This window comes from Caretta caretta, chromosome 7 (genome assembly GCF_965140235.1).
Source record: "Caretta caretta isolate rCarCar2 chromosome 7, rCarCar1.hap1, whole genome shotgun sequence".
NCBI classification, from domain to species: Eukaryota; Metazoa; Chordata; order Testudines; family Cheloniidae; genus Caretta; species Caretta caretta.
The window spans coordinates 76,806,193-76,825,478 of NC_134212.1; the positions used below are offsets into that span (position 1 = coordinate 76,806,193).

The window sequence follows — 19,286 nt, forward strand, 5'->3', positions numbered from 1 at the left end:
TTACCAAAAGCAACTACAGCATTTGCTCAAGAAACTTCCTGAAAAAGCACAAGATCAAATCTGCACAGACACACCCCTGGAACCCCGACCTGGGATATTCTATCTACTACCCAAGATCCATAAACCTGGAAATCCTGGGCGCCCCATCATCTCAGGCATTGGCACCCTGACAGCAGGATTGTCTGGCTATGTAGACTCCCTCCTCAGGCCCTACGCTACCAGCACTCCCAGCTACCTTCGAGACACCACTGACTTCCTGAGGAAACTTCAATCCATCGGTGATCTTCCTGATAACACCATCCTGGCTACTATGGATGTAGAAGCCCTCTACATCAACATTCCACACAAAGATGGACTACAAGCCGTCAAGAACACTATCCCCGATAATGTCACGGCAAACCTGGTGGCTGAACTTTGTGACTTTGTCCTTACCCATAACTATTTCACATTTGGGGACAATGTATACCTTCAGATCAGCGGCACTGCTATGGGTACCCGCATGGCCCCACAGTATGCCAACATTTTTATGGCTGATTTAGAACAACGCTTCCTCAGCTCTCGTCCCCTAAAGCCCCTACTCTACTTGCGCTATATTGATGACATCTTCATCATCTGGACCCATGGAAAAGAAGCCCTTGAGGAATTCCACCATGATTTCAACAATTTCCATCCCACCACCAACCTCAGCCTGGTCCAGTCCACACAAGAGATCCACTTCCTGGACACTACAGTGCTAATAAACAATGGCCACATAAACACCACCCTATACCGGAAACCTACTGACCGCTATTCCTACCTGCATGCCTCCAGCTTTCACCCTGACCACACCACACGGTCCATCGTCTACAGCCAAGCTCTGCGATACAACCGCATTTGCTCCAACCCCTCAGACAGAGACAAACACCTACAAGATCTCTGTCAAGCTTTCTTACAACTACAATACCCACCTGCAGAAGTAAAGAAACAGATTGATAGAGCCAGAAGAGTTCCCAGAAGTTACCTACTACAGGACAGGCCTAACAAAGAAAATAACAGAACGCCACTAGCGGTCAGCTTCAGCCCCCAACTAAAACCCCTCCAACGCATTATTAAGGATCTACAACCTATCCTAAAGGATGACCCAACACTCTCACAAGTCTTGGGAGACAGGCCAGTCCTTGCCTACAGATAGCCCCGCAACCTGAAGCAAATACTCACCAACAACCACATACCACACAACAGAACCACTAACCCAGGAACTTACCCTTGCAACAAAGCCCGTTGCCAATTGTGCCCACATATCTATTCAGGGGACACCATCACAGGGCCTAATAACATCAGCCACACTATCAGAGGCTCATTCACCTGCACATCCACCAATGTGATATATGCCATCATGTGCCAGCAATGCCCCTCTGCCATGTACATTGGTCAAACTGGACAGTCTCTACGTAAAAGAATAAATGGACACAAATCAGATGTCAAGAATTATAACATTCATAAACCAGTCGGAGAACACTTCAATCTCTCTGGTCACGCAATCACAGACATGAAGGTCGCTATCTTAAAACAAAAAAACTTCAAATCCAGACTCCAGCGAGAAACTGCTGAATTGGAATTCATTTGCAAATTGGATACTATTAATTTAGGCTTAAATAGAGACTGGGAGTGGCTAAGTCATTATGCAAGGTAGCCTGTTTCCTCTTGTTTTTTCCTACCCCCCCCCCCCCAGATGTTCTGGTTTAACTTGGATTTAAACTTGGAGAGTGGTCAGTTTAGATGAGCTATTACCAGCAGGAGAGTGAGTTTGTGTGTGTATGGGGGTGGGGGGGATGTGAGAAAACCTGGATCTATGCAGGAAATAGCCCGACTTGATTATGTAAAGAGTTGTCACTTTGGATGGGCTAGCACCAGCAGGAGAGTGAATTTGTGGGGGGGGGGGGTGGAGGGTGAGAAAACCTGGATTTGTGCTGGAAATGGCCCACCTGTTGATCACTTTAGATAAGCTATTACCAGCAGGACAGTGGGGTGGGAGGAGGTATTGTTTCATATTCTCTGTGTGTATATAAAGTCTGCTGCAGTTTCCACGGTAAACATCTGATGAAGTGAGCTGTAGCTCACGAAAGCTCATGCTCAAATAAATTGGTTAGTCTCTAAGGTGCCACAAGTACTCCTTTTCTTTTTACAAGTGGGAAAGTTGAGTGGAGACGATAAATCCTATCAAACACCAAATTGGGAAGATAGATGATGCCATAGTTGCCATTATGCAGGATAATGCTATGACAGGAACTGTTCGTGGGAGAACGGTGGCAGAGGGAAATGGAATCACCGGAAATATACATACATAACTTCAAATTTCTGTGTGGCTTAGTGTTGTGGCATGACATATTGTTTGAAATAAATGTTGTAAGCAAGAGACTCCAAGGTTTTGACTCTGATATATCTGGAGCAATGGAACAACCAGACAAAGCGAAGTCCTACCTACAGTCTTACCGGTTAGATGAGGTATTTCAAAACGTTCTGAAGAGTGCACAGAAGTTGGCCGAGGAACTTCACACTGAAGCTATTTTCCCACCCATTCAAGAATACAAGAGTCACCGAAGATGACGACATTTTGGTTAAGAGGCACAGGATAATCCCATAAGAGACCCCAAACAACAATTCAAAGTTGAATTATTTAACCAGGTGCTAGATTGTGCAATACAGTCAGTTGAAGAATGTTTCATTCAGCTCAAGGAACACGGCAATATATTCGGGATGTTGTACAATATTCCGAAACTCCTCATTATACCCAAAGACGACCTATACCAGCAATGCAGGGCTCTAGAGACAGTGTTGACACACGATGACATGCGCAATATTGATGCGAGTGATTTAGGTGATGAACTGAAAGCCCTTTCAAGATACATTTCAGCAGGATCAACTCCAAAGGCTGTTCTGGAATATATGACCACCCTCTTTCCAACTGTTTTTGTTGCTCTGCACATACTTCTAACACTTCCTGTAACAGTTGCCAGTGGAGAACAACAAGCCTGTATAGAGAAAGTTCAAGTAGTATACGTAAATTGAGACAGCTGGAAAATTACAGATTTTCTGTACTATAAAAAAAAATCACAATTAAAAAAAATTTAATCCCAAATCTGTCTAAAAAGCCAAAGTGAAAAGAAATGAGAAACCAAATACCAACTCCTGTCCCCAAAATGGCTTTAGGTCCATTGAAACATTTCTTTATAACGTTGACGCCATTGCTGGGGTGCCTCCTCTTTGTTTGCTGCTCTGGGGATTAGCCCCTCCCAATGCTCATTTGCACACCCCGCTCACACACACACCCCTTCTATGTGCAACTCTGTATGCTCTCCCTTCGCGGCTTGGTCCTCCAGCCAAGTCACTATAGTCTTCCCCTTCCAGGGTTTCAGAGTCCTATCGGACGACTATCACAGGCAGTCTTCTGCTCCACTGCCCACTCTGCGTGTTGTCCCCAGCAGCTAGTAGGGGAACCCAGGCTGGGTTCCAGTCCAGCCCAGGGACCCTGCAACCAATGTCTGCATTATCCCAAGCTTTGCTACTACTTCACCTACAGCAGGCTCTCTCCACCCTCCTCCAGTTGACCCTTCTCTCATGGATAGCACCCCATAGCTTCCATTCTCTCCCTAGTTTCCACCTTTCCACCAGTAGAACATGACTGCAGGCCTCACGCTGTAGCCCCCTCTGGCCTCAGCTTCCAGCTTTTAGACTAGCTCAGCCTGTTCCTCTCCAGCTGCGCTCCATCTTCTATTAGGACTTGCCTAGCCAGCTTAGTTCTCCCCAAGTGCAGCCTATTAGGTTAGTTAGCCCTTTCACAGCTACCTTAATACTTTCAGTGAGGGGTGAAGTAAAGACCCTATCACTCTATATGAAACGTTTCAAAATGAAGTCATTCTGAAACAAAAAATCCAAAAATTTGAAAGCTTTTTTGGTCTAAACATAAATTGTTGCAGTAGATACAATTTTACACACACAAAATTTTAAAAACTTTTTGACTGAAAACTGTTTTGATGAAAATTTTCCAATCACCTCTATACAGGAGAGAGAAAAATACATTTTTCACACTGGCAATGTTCACACACTCTCCAGCGTCCAATATTTGAATTTCCTGCCTAGTAGCTCCCAACACCTGGGGGCTCATACCACAGAGTTAATGTCAGGTGGAAAGCGAGTATTTAAAACAGGGATTACCCTAAATATAGAACCAAAGGAAAAGTGATGCAACCATAATAAATGCTGCTAGTTCTCCTCTCTCAATGTATCAAACTCACTGAAAAAGGTGAGATTCATACGGTCAGCGGTACGCCAGCTCCTTAGCTGGTGTAAATCAGTGTAACTCCATTGAAGTCAATGGCCCTGCACAGACTTTGCACCAACTCAGGATCTGGCCCTATGCCTCTCTTCAAGGTGAGGTTACATCAGGGACGTAGACACCAGTGCCATCTTTGGACAAATTGCCTAGTAATAAATTCTATTTCTGACGAGGAGATGTACGATATTGCTCTATCATTACAGTGTTTAATTTTTATGACAGAATGACAAGAATTGTCCTTATATTTTCATATTCATGATGCCAAGGCTATCAAATAGTCAAAAAGTAGGTGTATCGGGAGAAAAAAGAAAAAGATTTAAGATGAGGCAATGTATTCCTCTTTAAGGTGTATGTGTCCTGGATAAGATGTTATACACTTCGCTAAAGATAATACATGATACTTCTATGGCTATATATTATGTATTCATAGGTAAGGCTATGATTTTGTAATGGATATTTTTAGAAAGAGTCGTGGACAATGAACAAAAATTCACAGAAGCTGTGATCTGTCCCTGACTTTTATTAAAAACATCCCTGACAAAACGGGGAGGGAGGATGGTCCAGCACCCTCTCCCACAGCATACAGTGGCAGGGAGCTGCAGACCCTTGCCCTACCCAGTGGCTGGGAGGGGGGTATCCCCCCTGCCCGCAAGGGATGGGGAGCACCAGGGAATCACCTGCCACCCTGCAGGACTGGAAGCTGAGCGGGGGCATGGGGGCGGCTGGGAGCTGTGAGGAATCCCCCGCTGCCACGGTGGCTGAGCTGCTGCGGGGCCCAATGTCACAGAAAGTCACAGAATCCATGACTTCTGTGACCTCCATGACATACATGTAGCCTTATTGATAGGGCAGACCCTCAGATGATGTAAATGGTCTTCAATGGAGCTAGGACAGTTTGCACCTGCTGAAGTTCTGCCCTATAATTCTGAATGTGTGGCCATATGGATTGCCCAACCTAGAATTTGAATAATACTTTTAGGCACCCACATTTGAAACTTCGGTTCTCTAAATGGCAAATGTGTACACACTAAATACTTACCTAAAGTTCTCCAACACACATAGTTTAACACCTCAGGGAAAAAAGTCACTTTACACAGCCACAAATGGCCAGTGATCTGCAACGTACAAAAAAAACAGACCTCCCCTACCTCAATCCTGTTAGCAAACACTAACGAAAACAAAAATAAAGGAATAAGAGATCAGACTCGTTTGACACAGTGAGGGTTTTCCTGCTGTATGAAAGTACTCCTCCTTCCACTTGCAGTTTCCACATTCCCACTTGGATATGGAATCACCTTTATTTTATAAATTGCTAAAGGACAAGTGTGATGAACAAGAAAATATCTGCATTTTTTTTATGAACATGGTGCATGTATCTGTGTGTAGATCAAGAGGGAAGAGGAATGGGTAGAGCAGGGGTTCTCATGACCCCAGGAGTGGGGACCAAAGCCTGAGCCCCCCACTGTCCTGGGTGGGGGGCCAAAGCCAGGGGCATCAGCCCCAGGCAGGGGACTTGCAATCTGAGCCCCACCACCCAGGACCGAAGCCTTCGGTCTTCAGCTTTGGCCCCAGGTGATGGGGCTCAGGCTTTGGCCCCGGGCCCCAGCAAGTCTAACGCCAGCCCTGGCGACCCCATTAAAAAGGGGTTGTGACCCACTTTTGGGTCCCAACCCACAGTTTGAGAACCACTAGGGTTGAGCAACCAAGCAGGAAAGGCAACATAATAGCCTAGATAAAGAACTTCCCAAAACACACACAAGGCAGGTTTATAACTGTGAAGAGATGACTCTTTGGCCCCAACCTTGGTAAGACAGCTCCTTTGCCAAGGCTGGAAAGAGAATCAAAGACAACCTAAAACATTAGATGATCCCAGGGCCTAGACAAGGGTGGGGGTTTAAGGGAGTGGGTAGAGACTGCCCAGGAAAGTGCCAGCAAAACATTGACCAGGCTAACCAGGGAACACAGACAGACGGAGAGGTAGCATGTTTTGAGCAGGACAGTGTTTCTCCCCAGCCAGAGATGGAGGTTAGCTGGGCTGAAGAGAACTTGTAGAAGCTGGCAAGGGAAGATTAGAGTATGAGTAAGACCTAGGCATATAAGGCTTTACATTGTACCTTTCAGTGAATAAATAAATAATGCTTTGTTTTGAAGACTTTTTTTTTTTTGAACCAATCAAATTGGTGGTCACAGCTCCCCACAGTAAAAAGGGCTTACAAGTGCCAAATGCAGTTGAGCCTGTTGCATTAACATGGTTGATAAATAGGAGCAGACACCTAAAGACCAGTTCCAGAGTGGCTGGAACATGTGGTTCTGCCCAGAGAGGTGCAAGAAGTCAGGCCTGTCACCTAAGAAGGACTAACAGGGGTCTAAAGTGCAGTTCACTTGGTAACCATGACAGAAAGCACACAACCAATCTTTGTGTAACAGTTTAAAAATAATGTTTTTTAATTATGCATGTGTTTTTACTTAAGGAATTTTAAAACCATGCAGCGACTTCAGTGGGAATTTGGGTTGCAGAAAGGTGGTGAAACTGATCCCAATGCACAGGGCCTGGAAAAGCCGGACTCAATTAATAGAACAAGAATAAGTGAAAGTACCTAGGAACATGTCCTTGGGGGTGAGATCCCACAGCTCCAATCCAATGTAGGATGAGGAGTTTGCATAACTGTGTCAGAGTTTAAAGGTGGTTTCAACAATCATATTTATTCCTTGGTTTGAAAGATTTTGGTTCAACAGTTTTTAAACAAATTTCAAAAAGCGTGCAGCAAAATATTTGTAGCATAGCATCTTAGTTTGCAGTGGTATGCAGAATGTTAAATGTTACCATAATGTTCACTTCAGTTATGCAATAGAAGTTTTTTCTCATTAGCACTTTACAATAAAGCGGGGAACCTTAAAAAAGGAAACATTGGCCTTACCATGATATAAGCACCTCACCAACGTATTGCATTCTAGGTGATAAGGTTTGTTCCCCCCCCCCACCCACCCCCCAAGACTCTTGTTGTACAGCTATTGGAAACCTTTGAAGGGAGACATTAGTCCATCCTTCTCCATTAAAAAAAGAGGCCTAATTTATTCCAAATGTCAAGTATCATTGGATTTTTTTCTATTTGTAAAAGGATTTTTGTATTTCATAAGTGGAAAAATTACTAAAATATTTTGCTATATAGTACATGCTATAAAAAGGCATTGAAGTGTTTTCCAGCTGCCATTTAAACACTAGATGCAACTGTGTAGGAGTAAATATTTGGAGGTGGCTTTGCACTCTGATTATTACAGTTGTCCCAGCATGGCAGAGCTGCCACCAACAGAAGAAATCCACCCAGCAGAACACAAAGTCCACTAAAGCAGAATGCAATGTCATATGTCTGTGTCCAGTCATAAAACCAACCTGGAAAGAAAAAGAAAAAATAAGTGAGATCAATGATATGCAATTACTGAACACAGCAGAAATGTACTGAGAATCATATTTGAATTCACAACAAAATGTAACATTACAAACAGTATATACTAAACCATAAAACATGCAAAACAAATATAATCTAAAAACTGTTTAGCACAACATGTAATATTTCATCATCTTTATATTTCCCTTACATTAGTCTAGTCAGCTGCAGAGAAATGTGTTGTAACTTTCTAAATATTTGAATTTCATCATTCTACTATCATCATAACTAATTAGAACTGACTTCAGTGTAAATGTATTTAATTTGGTACTGAAAAAAAAAACTATAACAATTAGAATTTGACATCACTTAACCCAATATCTTACCAACAATTGGTGGTCCAAGGCTATTTCCAAGTCCAGCAAAGAACATTAATATCCCATATGCATGTGCCAATTTCTCAATTCCCACAGTCTTTGTGGTTACATATGGAAAAATTGACCAATTCCCAGAGAGAAAACCTAAAATTCCAGAAAGTATTGCCAGTAAAATGTAACTTTTCGCAAATGGAATTGCAACCAAGGCCACGCCAGTCATTATTAAGGTAATTACATATAGGTATAAAGTATTAATCCATTTAAAATCTGCCAGTACTCCTAAAACAAGTTTACCAACTGCAGTCATAATCCCTAGAATGGAGATAAGAGGCATAACATATTCTTCTTCACTAATGTTTGAACTTCTTGCTACATCTTCCATAAGCAGCGAAGGAGGAAATCCACCAATGTCAAAAAGTAAGATGGCAATAAAAAGTGATGAGAATACTTTGTTTTTAAAAAGAAACAAGGTTTCCTCCCAGTAGTTTAAATACAGTTGCCACTTCTTCTTTGCAAGCTGTTTGCAAAAGTATGTTTGTTCTACAACTTTCTGTTTATAAGTGTCTGTCTCTTTTGCATGTATCGATATTAATCCATTCTTATTTAAAATGCTATCCTGTTTGCATTCACGACTGGACATATTCACACATTTTTCTTCATTGTAGTCCTTTTCTAGGATGCTTGTATTTTCTTCAACATTTTCTTTCTCATGGTAAATCAAGTATTGATCTGCAACTTTTTCTAGGCATGACTTTTCTGGAAAAGGGGAATCAGATAACTCCAAAGGTCTCATTAGACTGCCACATGCTAGTATATTTAGCGATAATGCGCCAACTATTAGCAAACATCCATCTAGTCCATATAGCTCAATGAGTTCCCTTTGTAATGCTGCATATATAAAAAGTCCAACACTTGAACCTAGAAAAGGAAATAAGATCAGTGTAAGTTATTTCATGAGGTTACTTCAGTTCTCCAATAGCAAGCTTTAATATTAAAGATACTGTGAAATATAACTGACAGATATGGTCTTTCAAGGAAATTGCCATATTATATTAAATGTATGTATTAACATGGGTTGGGATTGTATGCAAGATACAAAATCTGGGCAGTATATACTGAAAAGGTGTCAGACAAGTTTGGTCTTTTAGGACAAATAAGTGTTAAGTGGATTTCATGGGGAATCCCTAGGAAGAGGTTAATGAAAATTACCCAATTCCCCTTATGCAAATAAATTACCATGAAGAGAGTCTTTGTCTGGTGATTACCTGTTACAGAAGGCCATGAGCTCTATAAAGAAATGGCTGCTCTGCACAGCCATTGTGATAGTTACGGATTTAAGACAAATATGAACCTGTAACCATGGAGAAAACCCAGTTATGGATTTTGAGGGAATAAAACCTACCAGAGCCCTAGGCTGGAGTTAAGGGTGACCTCTGGTAAACTTTATCATGGATGTAGGTTTCTTTTCTTGTTTTAAAAAGTCTTCTCTGTAATGCTTTTAACTTAAGAAAATGTACTTGCTTAGAAGGAACTGTGATAACTTATATTGTGGGCAATACACTGATCACAGCCATCAGAGACAAAGCCTGTTTAGGCAGTCTGGCTTGCTGGGGATTTCACAGTATAAATCCAGGGAGTTGTGCCTTTTGAAGTTAGATTTTCTTTTTTTGAATATATGCTTGTCATGAATGAAAACCCTTGCCACTTCAATATATCTGGAAACAACGTATTGGGAGTAATCATGTTGACAAGGATTAATACGAGTTAAAATACCAATATGAATAAAGTATGAAATGAATGACTAAAAGAGTGTCAACTTGAAATACCGTGTTTTTAAATAATGAATAAGAACTCAGGATAAGCACACCAGGTGCCCACCTTCCTCAGAATTTTTTCTCTGTGGTTTTTGCAGAAGGAACAAGAGGCTGCAACCAAAGGTGTTCTATAGCTCAGCGTGACCAGTGGTGCATTCCACAAGTGTGAATATTCAGAGGCATTCACAAATAATTGCTAAGCAATCATTTTATACAGCCTTACCAAAGTAATCAGAATAACTATTTTATACCAAATCGTCAAGCCAAATTCAGCCCTTGGTTTAAGTGAATGCAGCTTCACTACTGTCAATGGAGTTCCAGCTACTTATACAGTGTTGAATCTGGTTGTCTGAATAAAATCAATGGGAACTTGTCATGTAAATTTGTTATAATATGGTGGAGAAAGTCTACTAATTTTGGGGGTTGTTTTTTTTAAAAAAATTCTACAGAGTTATGACATAAATATGAACAATTTTTTATTGTACTACATTGGGGAAAATTTAGACAAAAAAATCCACAGAATTATTCTGTCTTCCACACATGACATGACCACCAAAAACAACCACAACTTTGACAAAATTAAATAGTATGGATCAGATCATGCCCTGCCACAGTAAGACACTGGCGTGGGACAGTATTTAGACACTATGCAGCAAGACTCCACATCTGGTCAAAACTGCTACAGAAGGGGGCTCAGAGAAAAAGCCCACAGGGCCAGAGGTGGAACAATGCGCACTCTCAACTACACCCTGCTCTACCCACTCCCATGCTGGCCTATTCAGTCTATAACCCCTTCTCTGTAAGGACCACGGACAATTCCAGGTGTCCAGAGGATGAATGGGACAGCGCTGTGCTGGAGACTGAGCCAAACTGTCTCAAGAGATCCACACTCAGCGGATCCCTTCCATGCACATATTTAAGTAGCGTGGTTTGTGCCGCTGACTTCAAGCTTTTTTAGAAAAACAAAAACAAAAAAAACCCAAACAAACTTTTCAGCGTCCCTTTAAAAGTCAAAGCCAACAATGTCTAGGAAAATTTCCATTTAAACTACAGCTTTGCTAATTGTCCCCTAATAAGCTTAGACAAACAGCAATTCTAATTACAAACAAAAAAGAGTTACATTTTATTCTAGAGCATCATTTCTGTTATTTTGCACTATCATTCATGGCTATATAGACTGCTAACAATTATAAATATAAAAGGAGTACTAGTGGCACCTTAGAGACTAACCAATTTATTTGAGCATAAGCTTTCGTGTAGTACTCTAGTACTCCTTTTCTTTTTGCGAATATAGACTAACACGGCTGCTACTCTGAAACCAATTATAAATATAAATCAATGATGTTCTTATTACATCATTTCATCAAATCAGTGATGTTCTTATTGACCACATTTTGGCTTTGTTAAAGATATTTTTGACTAATCCTTTCTGATTCTTCATTAGTCACTAATATCAGCAGTAAGCAGTATAGGACATACTACAAATCTCTAGTTTATAAATTATATTTTAAAAACATACCTGTTGAAATCAAACCAAGTGCAAGGCCTCTGCGTTTATCAAAATACTGACAGGTGATGGTTACTGTTGCTGTATATAATAAGCCACAGCCAAGCCCTAACAAATATAGGAAGTTTATCAAAGCATAAGGTATCCTGTATAAAACTTTATACATAGTTTACCTTTTAGAAAATTCAAAAACTAGCTAATACTTGACAACATTCAATTAAAACATGTAGAGCAGAATCATTAATGAATATAATTAAAGATTGGATGTGAAAGATCAACCTATAAATACAATCTTAGGTCTACATTCTTGTTTCTCTCAAGTTATCTTTGTTTGTTTGTTTTTCTTTACATCGGATAAATTCATATTTATAAAAATGTATCTTTCTATCCAGATTTAAAAACAGAAACAAAAAACAAACCACCACCAGACTTCTGAATTTTAAAGACTTATTTTCAAAGCACAAGCAATACTTTTTAATCACATGGCATAAGTTTGTTTGGCCTGTACCTCCAGATCCAACTAATTGCAAAGACCAGTAATGCTCTTTGTATGTTTTCTTAGTCTATATCACAACTACCTTAATTTTGAACATACATAGCCAGACTGTCTAAAGCTACTCCTGCCATTTTTTAAACGATAAAGTCATTTTTCAAGACTATTACACTAAAAGGAACCTTAATGTGAAACGTCAGTATTAATCTTCCTGTTTTCCATATGAATCACAGAGTCTACCAATGACTACTGCTTCATTGGCTTCCATCCAAACAGCTGTAATGACGGATTTTCCGAATTACTGGAATGGCTAATTGTGTGCCAGGTAGTTTAAGATTAGAATACTAATCCAACCATTATCAAATAGGAATGCTTCCTTCCTTTGTTTTACTCTACATTGGACTATTTCAAACAGAGTGGCTGGTTGCTAGCTAGTTGGAATACTGCAATTTCATGTAACACTGTAACTTCAATTCAGTTACATGAAGAAAACTTAAGGTAACTATTCACTTATTTCCTAATGATTTCTGGTTTGTTAACTAAAATTAATAAACAGCTATTCCTCTACTACATGATTCCTTGTAAGCTTTTATTCTTACAAATTTACAACTTCACAGTTATGGGAGAAAACTTGAAGAAAGTAGGTTAATACACAATATGAGCCTTCTTCCACTACTAATCAGCAATATCAAGGAAAGGCAATTACACGTTAGTTTTGAGACTAATCTTCTGAGGAGTCCTCAAAAGCCTTCATACTCCTTATATTTGGCAGTATTGTAACATAATCCATTAATTCTTAAAATAAACAGTTCTCTATTCCTTGATAAGTAAGGCCCCAATCCTGCACCTGCAAATGTGCAGCAGACCCCTGTGCCCACACATAGCCCTAAAGTATGAACTGCTTGCACGAGTAAGCATTTACAGAATTTGGTCATTATTCTGAAAATAACAGCCTTTATACAAATTCAACATTTAGTTTCTGAATGATTAGTCTCAATATGAACAACAGTGAAATTTCTTACCAACAATAATTCCATATGAAAAAAACAGAAAATATATATTTGGTGCAAAACTGCTCATCATCAGGCCCCCCGCCACCATAAAACCACTGAAGATTGTCACAGGTCTTGCTCCAAAATAAGACACACATGCACTACAGACAGGACCTACAGGGAATGGGAGGGAAGATAAGAAAATAGCTTTTAAATATCAGTTCCAGTAATATATTTGGTGTAGTTCTTTTAAATTGTTCAAGATCCCAATGGTATTATAGTCTTCAATACATCATAAGTCTACAATGTCACATTGCACTTGCCTGTATTATACATTCTTGACAAGTTTCACTCAAACGGTACTGAATGATACCGGGAAAATAGGAACATTCTATTTTACATCTTTAATGATATTTTAGAAAAGCCTGGTGCTATAATCATAAAACATAGAATAACGTTTAAAAACTTGAAGCTGGGGTTTTTTTGTTTTTTTGCAGTGTTGTTGTAGTTATGTTGGTCCCAGGATATTAGAGACAAGCTTTCGAGCTACACAGCTCTTCTTCGGGTCCTGAAGAGCTTGTCTCTTTCACCAACAGAAGTTGTTCCAGTAAAAGATATTATCTCACCATGTCTCTCGATTATTAATTTTTCCTTACATTCATGGCAATAGTGCCACCTGGTGCTTCCACTAAGAAAACATCTACTGTATATTACCTTTCCCGCAAACCTTTCAGGAAATGAAAGGCTGACTACAAATAGACTATTTTGATAAGAGATGGTTGTAAACAGCTTTTCTGATGTTTATTTTAAAACTAGCAGAACATAAGGGATTTAGTGCAGACCACAGCTGTGGGGCGTTGTAGCTGAATTAGTCTAGAACAGGGATCATGAAGCATAAAGGAGCTCTTTTTTCATTAATTTCAAAAATAATATAGTAAGTAGAACATTAAAGTAGAGGGAGTTAAAAGTCAGATACATGAGAAAGCTGCTGTCTGTTACAGGCAGGGAAATGCAAAATGCAAAACAGAGGCATATGCAAATATCTGAAATAATTCCTAGTGGCATCACCATACACCTCTAAGTCCCACTAAATAAGCCTCCTTTTCCCCACACATCTCCCTCATCTTTCCCATAGAAGAGGAGGCTACAGCACAGAGCTTTTTTTCTTTTCTTTTTTTTTTTTTTTAAATGAGAGTCAGGGACTGGCATAGTTCAGGGAAATTGCACTGGCCTTTCCCTTCTATGGCCCAGCAAGGGCAACCACTGTAGGCTCCTGGTTTCTCTGCTGTCACCTTTCTTGGGTGGAGACACACATCTCTCTCTGACTAGGGTTCATCCAGACTGCACAGCTCCCTGCTGAACGGAGTGCACCAGCAAGCCAGACTGTGCTTTGCTTTCTCATCAGAGGCTACAAAAGGTTAATTGCCCACAGTTGTAAGTTACCACACGGCTCTTTCTAAGTGAGCACATTTATTTTTAAGGTGAAAGCATTATAGAGAAAAAATATTAAAAGCAATAAAAAGAACCTGCATGTGTGATCATAAGCTTACCGAGTAATAATAATACTTGTAACTAGCAGTGGCCTTGAGCTGCAAAATTCAAACTCATATCTGAAATTCCTAAGTTTGGAAGTCTTCAGAACCAGGTTTTTAGACTGGCAAGTTTTGGAGCCAGTGGCCATTTGAGAAGATCAAACTTCATAGTTAAAGGATATTTTGATCAGGTCCATATCCAATTGTAATTCTCCAAAAGTACTATATAGAAGATGGCAGTCTGGTAGATTACTACTGTACTAGATGACATTTGTCAAGCTGGTCATGCTTATGTTAAGGGGAAACATGAGGAATTCCCAGAAGAGGGGCATTAAGGCAAGGGTAAGAAGGTAAACAGCAGTTGGAAATTGGTGCAGGTGGGAACAAGCAACTGGGAACGTGAGCCAGGCTTTTGGTACGGTTAGCAGCAGCACTGGCAGAGGCACAAGCAGGCTTGTGATGGAGGCTGGGATGGAGAACAGATATGGCAGCAGGAAAGAACCATAGGTCAAGTGAAAAGCAGGTCAGAGCTTTTGCTTCTAAAGAAGTTGTTAGTTTTAGGACTCTTCAAGGTGGTTAGATCAGGGCGCTATCCAGGCAAGGGAGAAGGGAGAAGGAGTTAGAGGAAGAAAAAAGAAGCTTGATTGTGGAGGTTGGTTATTTTGATTTTAGAAGAGGTAAGGAAGCTAGTGAGAAGTTTAACCTTGCTGCTTGTCAAGGGGAACAGCAACAATCAGTATATTGTGAGGATGAAAATTCTGCAGCGCAATTAGTGAGGGCAAGTGCTTGAAGTGTTAGGTTGTTGCTGATTCTTGAAATTAATTACTAGACTGGCAAATTAAAATTGATATGTTTCTTAAAAACCTCAAGATTTAAAAAACAAAACACACAGGATGTCTGTGTGTTACATAAGAAGTTCTGCTACACTAAAAACATTAAGCAGGGATAACAATTCCATTGAGCAGAAGAATCTGCACTCTTTTTCGTTCTCTATTTCTTGGTCAGTATCCTGTGAACAAGATAAACAGTGCTTCCTTTTCCTTCCTCCTCTTTTTATGCAGGGACTCTCCAAATTCCAAGATATCCTTTTTACAAAACTTCCCAGTACAGGAAAAGAAAGTGAAGCCTGAAGATACAAACATGTCAAATAATCTACAGTTTCTGCAAGATACTGTGGCCCTAGGTTTAGGAGCCTATTTCTTAAAGGTCCATTTTTCAGGAGTGTTCTAAATTTAGATGCTGAATCTTTTTATACTTCACATCCCCAAATTCTCACATTTCAGAGAGCAGTTAAACTGGTCAATCTCCTAGATTATCCATCTTTCTGGAATTGGATTTAAATTTGTTTTTTATTGGCTTCTTCCTTTCCTATTTTTAAAGCCTTGTACATAAGATAGCTACTTTTTGTTAATAAAAATATGATTTCTGGTAGCCATTATCTTTGACAAGAGAGTTTCAGAGATAACAGTACTCTCCATGGAAGAATCACACAGCGACCTTCACCAAGATAAGATAAATCTCAGACAAACTCATTCCTTCAGTAAAATAATCTCTCCGTGGCTCTTAAGAAGTTATTATTTCCTCACATTTGCTAAACATCTGCAAGACAATCTTTGGCATAAGCTTGATGTCAAAAGATTTATAAATATCTGCCTCACACACAAATAAGAAAATGTTCCTCACTTTTTATTTCTTTCCATCCAAATTAAGGACCTTAAATCACCTATAATTAACTATAAGGCAAAAAGCCACATCAGAGATCTGCAATGCAGCCATGAGGCCATCAAACTCCACCTTCACAAGATACTACCACTTAGATCTTTTGACGACAGCAGACAGTCTGCAAGGCAGGGTGAAGCCCTGCTGCCTGTGTAGAAGAATAATGGTCTAGGGACCCATCGACTGAAGCTTCTGCCTTGCAAAGACTATCAGTACTAACATCTCCCTCTCTTCACTTTCTCAACTTGCTATTTTTTGTTTATGATGATTTAGCAGAAATCATCATGGATAAAAATCAATAATTTAAAAACGAATTGATTTTTTTAAATTTAAATAGGTTTTTTCCTCAAAAAGCATTTTATAAAGAAAAATCCTATCTAAAGATAAAGATATATCTTTGAGCTATAATGTCTCATCATGGAATAGGGATTATAAATTCTAATTCTATAGTATGAGACACTATATTCATGTAATGTTTAAGAAAAGTTTTGTAAATGAATTCTAATAGTTCATGGATTACGGACCTAATCTTATGGGGTTCCAGGGGCTTCTGTATAGATTACTTAGGTTAATCTTTCTATCTACCCAATGGGACTCGGTGCTCAGTCTAGAAGATACCATCAGAGATGCTTAGTTTTACAATTCTCAAACTGTGGATTTGTGTCTCCAGAGATAACATGCTTGTTAACAGCAAAAATGTTTTTAAATAAATATATAGAGGTCAGAAATAACAGACCTCAATCCTATGGTCCCTCTGCAAATTTGTGTACACAGTCAATCCCTTACCTCTCTCTAAAAGTTCAAAGTTTCAAAGAGTTCAGTGAATAGAAGATTGTTGGGGGCGGAATAGATCTGGACAAAGACGAAATCTGGAGATAAACGTGAGAAGGGAGGCACAGGCAGTAGAAACAAGAGTGAAACTCTTTGAGCAGCATATTCCAGAAGTCTTGAGGTCTTTCTTAGTGTAGCCTTCACTCATTTGAGATCTACCATACCATCCTCACTAGAAGGGAAAACCTATAATGGCACCAGACTGTAAGAGAGACCCAGTTTGGGAATATTTTAATGAAGTGCCTCACCTGTGAGTAAGGCAGGCATGCATGCAAAATGCAAACAGTGCAACACAGAAATGCAAGGCCTGGTTGGCCAAATGAAACAACATCATGAGAAGTGTTCCTTCTCAGGAGGAAGCGGTGTTGAAGATGATGAAAGGAACATGTCTGAACATGCAGGGTCTTCAGCTTGGTAAACTTTTTATTTCATACTTCTTAAGGACTGCCTGTCTTCCTTCTAGACTAATCTTGAATTCTCATGTTTGAGCAAAAAAAAAAATATAGTAGTTATTCTATGGTACTATCATTTTAGATGCAGTTGTGATAAAAAAAGCTGAAATAGGCAGATCTTCCTTTCACAATTTCACCTTTAAAGTAGTACTGAGTGTCAGTGAATGCAATGAGTAATACTAAATGAGAAGTATGGTAATAATAATTAAATAACTGCATTGACTTATTTTGTTTAGGAGAATCCATCCTCAACATACAGGATTCTGAAGACTATCCACCTTCAAGATCACCATCATTTTCTATAATTTCAGAGTTATCTGCCAATGATAGTGTTTCAGTCACATAATGTGTGTCACATAGCCACAGTATATCACCTGTAGCAAAAAGAAAAAAAAAACTCCAACATCCAGAAACAACCATAGATAAATTTGTGATAAGAACCAGCAGATTACGGAAAGAGGTAATCAATGAAAAAAACTGCCCGATTTGTTTCTGCAACAAACTCTCTTTTCCGTATGATTGAGAACCCACACTTCATTAACATAGTTCAGTCATTAAGACCAGAATGCAGTCCCTCCAACAGAGCAGATGTCACAGGCAAATTGCTAGATAAAGCATATGAAAGAGAAATTGAGCAGTGTGCAAAAGGTCTAGAGCAGGGATAGCCAACCTGAGCCTGAGAAGGAGCCAGAGTTTACCAATGTGCATTGCCAAAGAGCCACAGTAATATGTCAGCAACTCCCCACCACCTCCCACCCACCTGCAGCCCTGCCGATCAGCACCTCCCCCTCCCTCCCTGCACCTCCTGATCAGCTGTTTCATGGCATGTAGGAGGCTCGAGGGGTAAGGGGAAGAGCAAGAGCACAGCAGGCTTGGGGAAGAGGTGAGTGGGGGCAGGGCCTGAAGCAGAGCCGGGGTTGAGCAGTGAGCGCCCCCCGGCACATTGGAAAGTTGGTGCCTGTAGCTCCAGCCCCGGAGTCGGTGCCTGTACAAGGAGCCGCATATTAACGTCTGAAGAGCCGCATGTGGCTCCGGAGGCACAGGGTAGCCACCCTTGGTCTAGAGTGTAAAATTGTTAACCTGAGTCTTGATGGGTGGAGCAATGTCCACAATGATCCTGTTGTATGTGCTTGTGTGACAACAGAAGAAGGGAATGTCTTCCTTACAGAAACAATTGATACATCAGGAAATGCACACACAGAAGAATACTTACAAGTAGCAGCAGTAAAAGCTATAACAAACTGAAAAAAAATTCAAGTGTCTAGTACGCAGTTCGGTCACAGACTGTGCTGCAAATTTATCCAAGATGAGAAGAAATTTAGAAGAGAGTCCCAAGCTAACAATATACAGTTGCAGTGCTCATTTGATGCATCTCTTAGCCAAAGACTTCAGTGTTCCAGAAATAAAGACTGTTTTTGAAATTGCAAAATACTTCCGTAACAACCACTTTGCAGCAGCTGCTCTGAAAAAAGTGGGAGGAACCAAGCTAACTCTCCCACAAAGATGTGCGATGGAACTCAGTAGTGGACTCTTTTGAGCACTATATCAAGAACTGGCCTAATCTGATGACAGTTTGTGAACAAAATCGTGAAAAAAATAGATGGCACTGTCACAGCCGAAGTTCTCAGCATTAGGCACAAGAGACATGTTGAACACATGCCAAGTACCCTGAAGCCTATTTCTGTAGTCTTGAACAAAATGCAGGGAAATAGCTGTTTTATTACTGATGCTGTTGAAATTTGGAAGGAACTGAGTGAGATCTTAAAAAGGAGACACATGCAATGACAGTTAAATTACAAGCATTAAAAAAAACCCGAATGAGACAAGCACTATCTCCAGCTCATTTTCTTGCAAATATTCTCAATACT

General features: G+C 40.1%; 1 protein-coding gene across 15 annotated transcripts in view; it reads right to left on the minus strand.

The window, feature by feature from the left end:
* Positions 1–6,730: 6,730 nt before the first annotated feature.
* Positions 6,731–19,286, minus strand: part of SLC16A9 (solute carrier family 16 member 9) — a 30,541-nt gene continuing 17,985 nt past the window's right edge. For 14 of the 15 annotated variants that reach the window (XM_048856201.2, XM_048856199.2, XM_048856198.2 and 11 more), the window contains 4 exons: positions 12,915–13,058; positions 11,412–11,507; positions 8,088–8,996; positions 6,731–7,706 (listed from right to left, as the gene is read on the minus strand). In XM_048856201.2, the coding sequence (XP_048712158.2) occupies positions 7,528–7,706; positions 8,088–8,996; positions 11,412–11,507; positions 12,915–13,058 (1,328 nt within the window). In that variant the 3' untranslated portion in view covers positions 6,731–7,527. The remainder of the gene's footprint in view (positions 7,707–8,087; positions 8,997–11,411; positions 11,508–12,914; positions 13,059–19,286) is intronic. The other variant, XM_048856203.2, reaches the window with a different exon arrangement.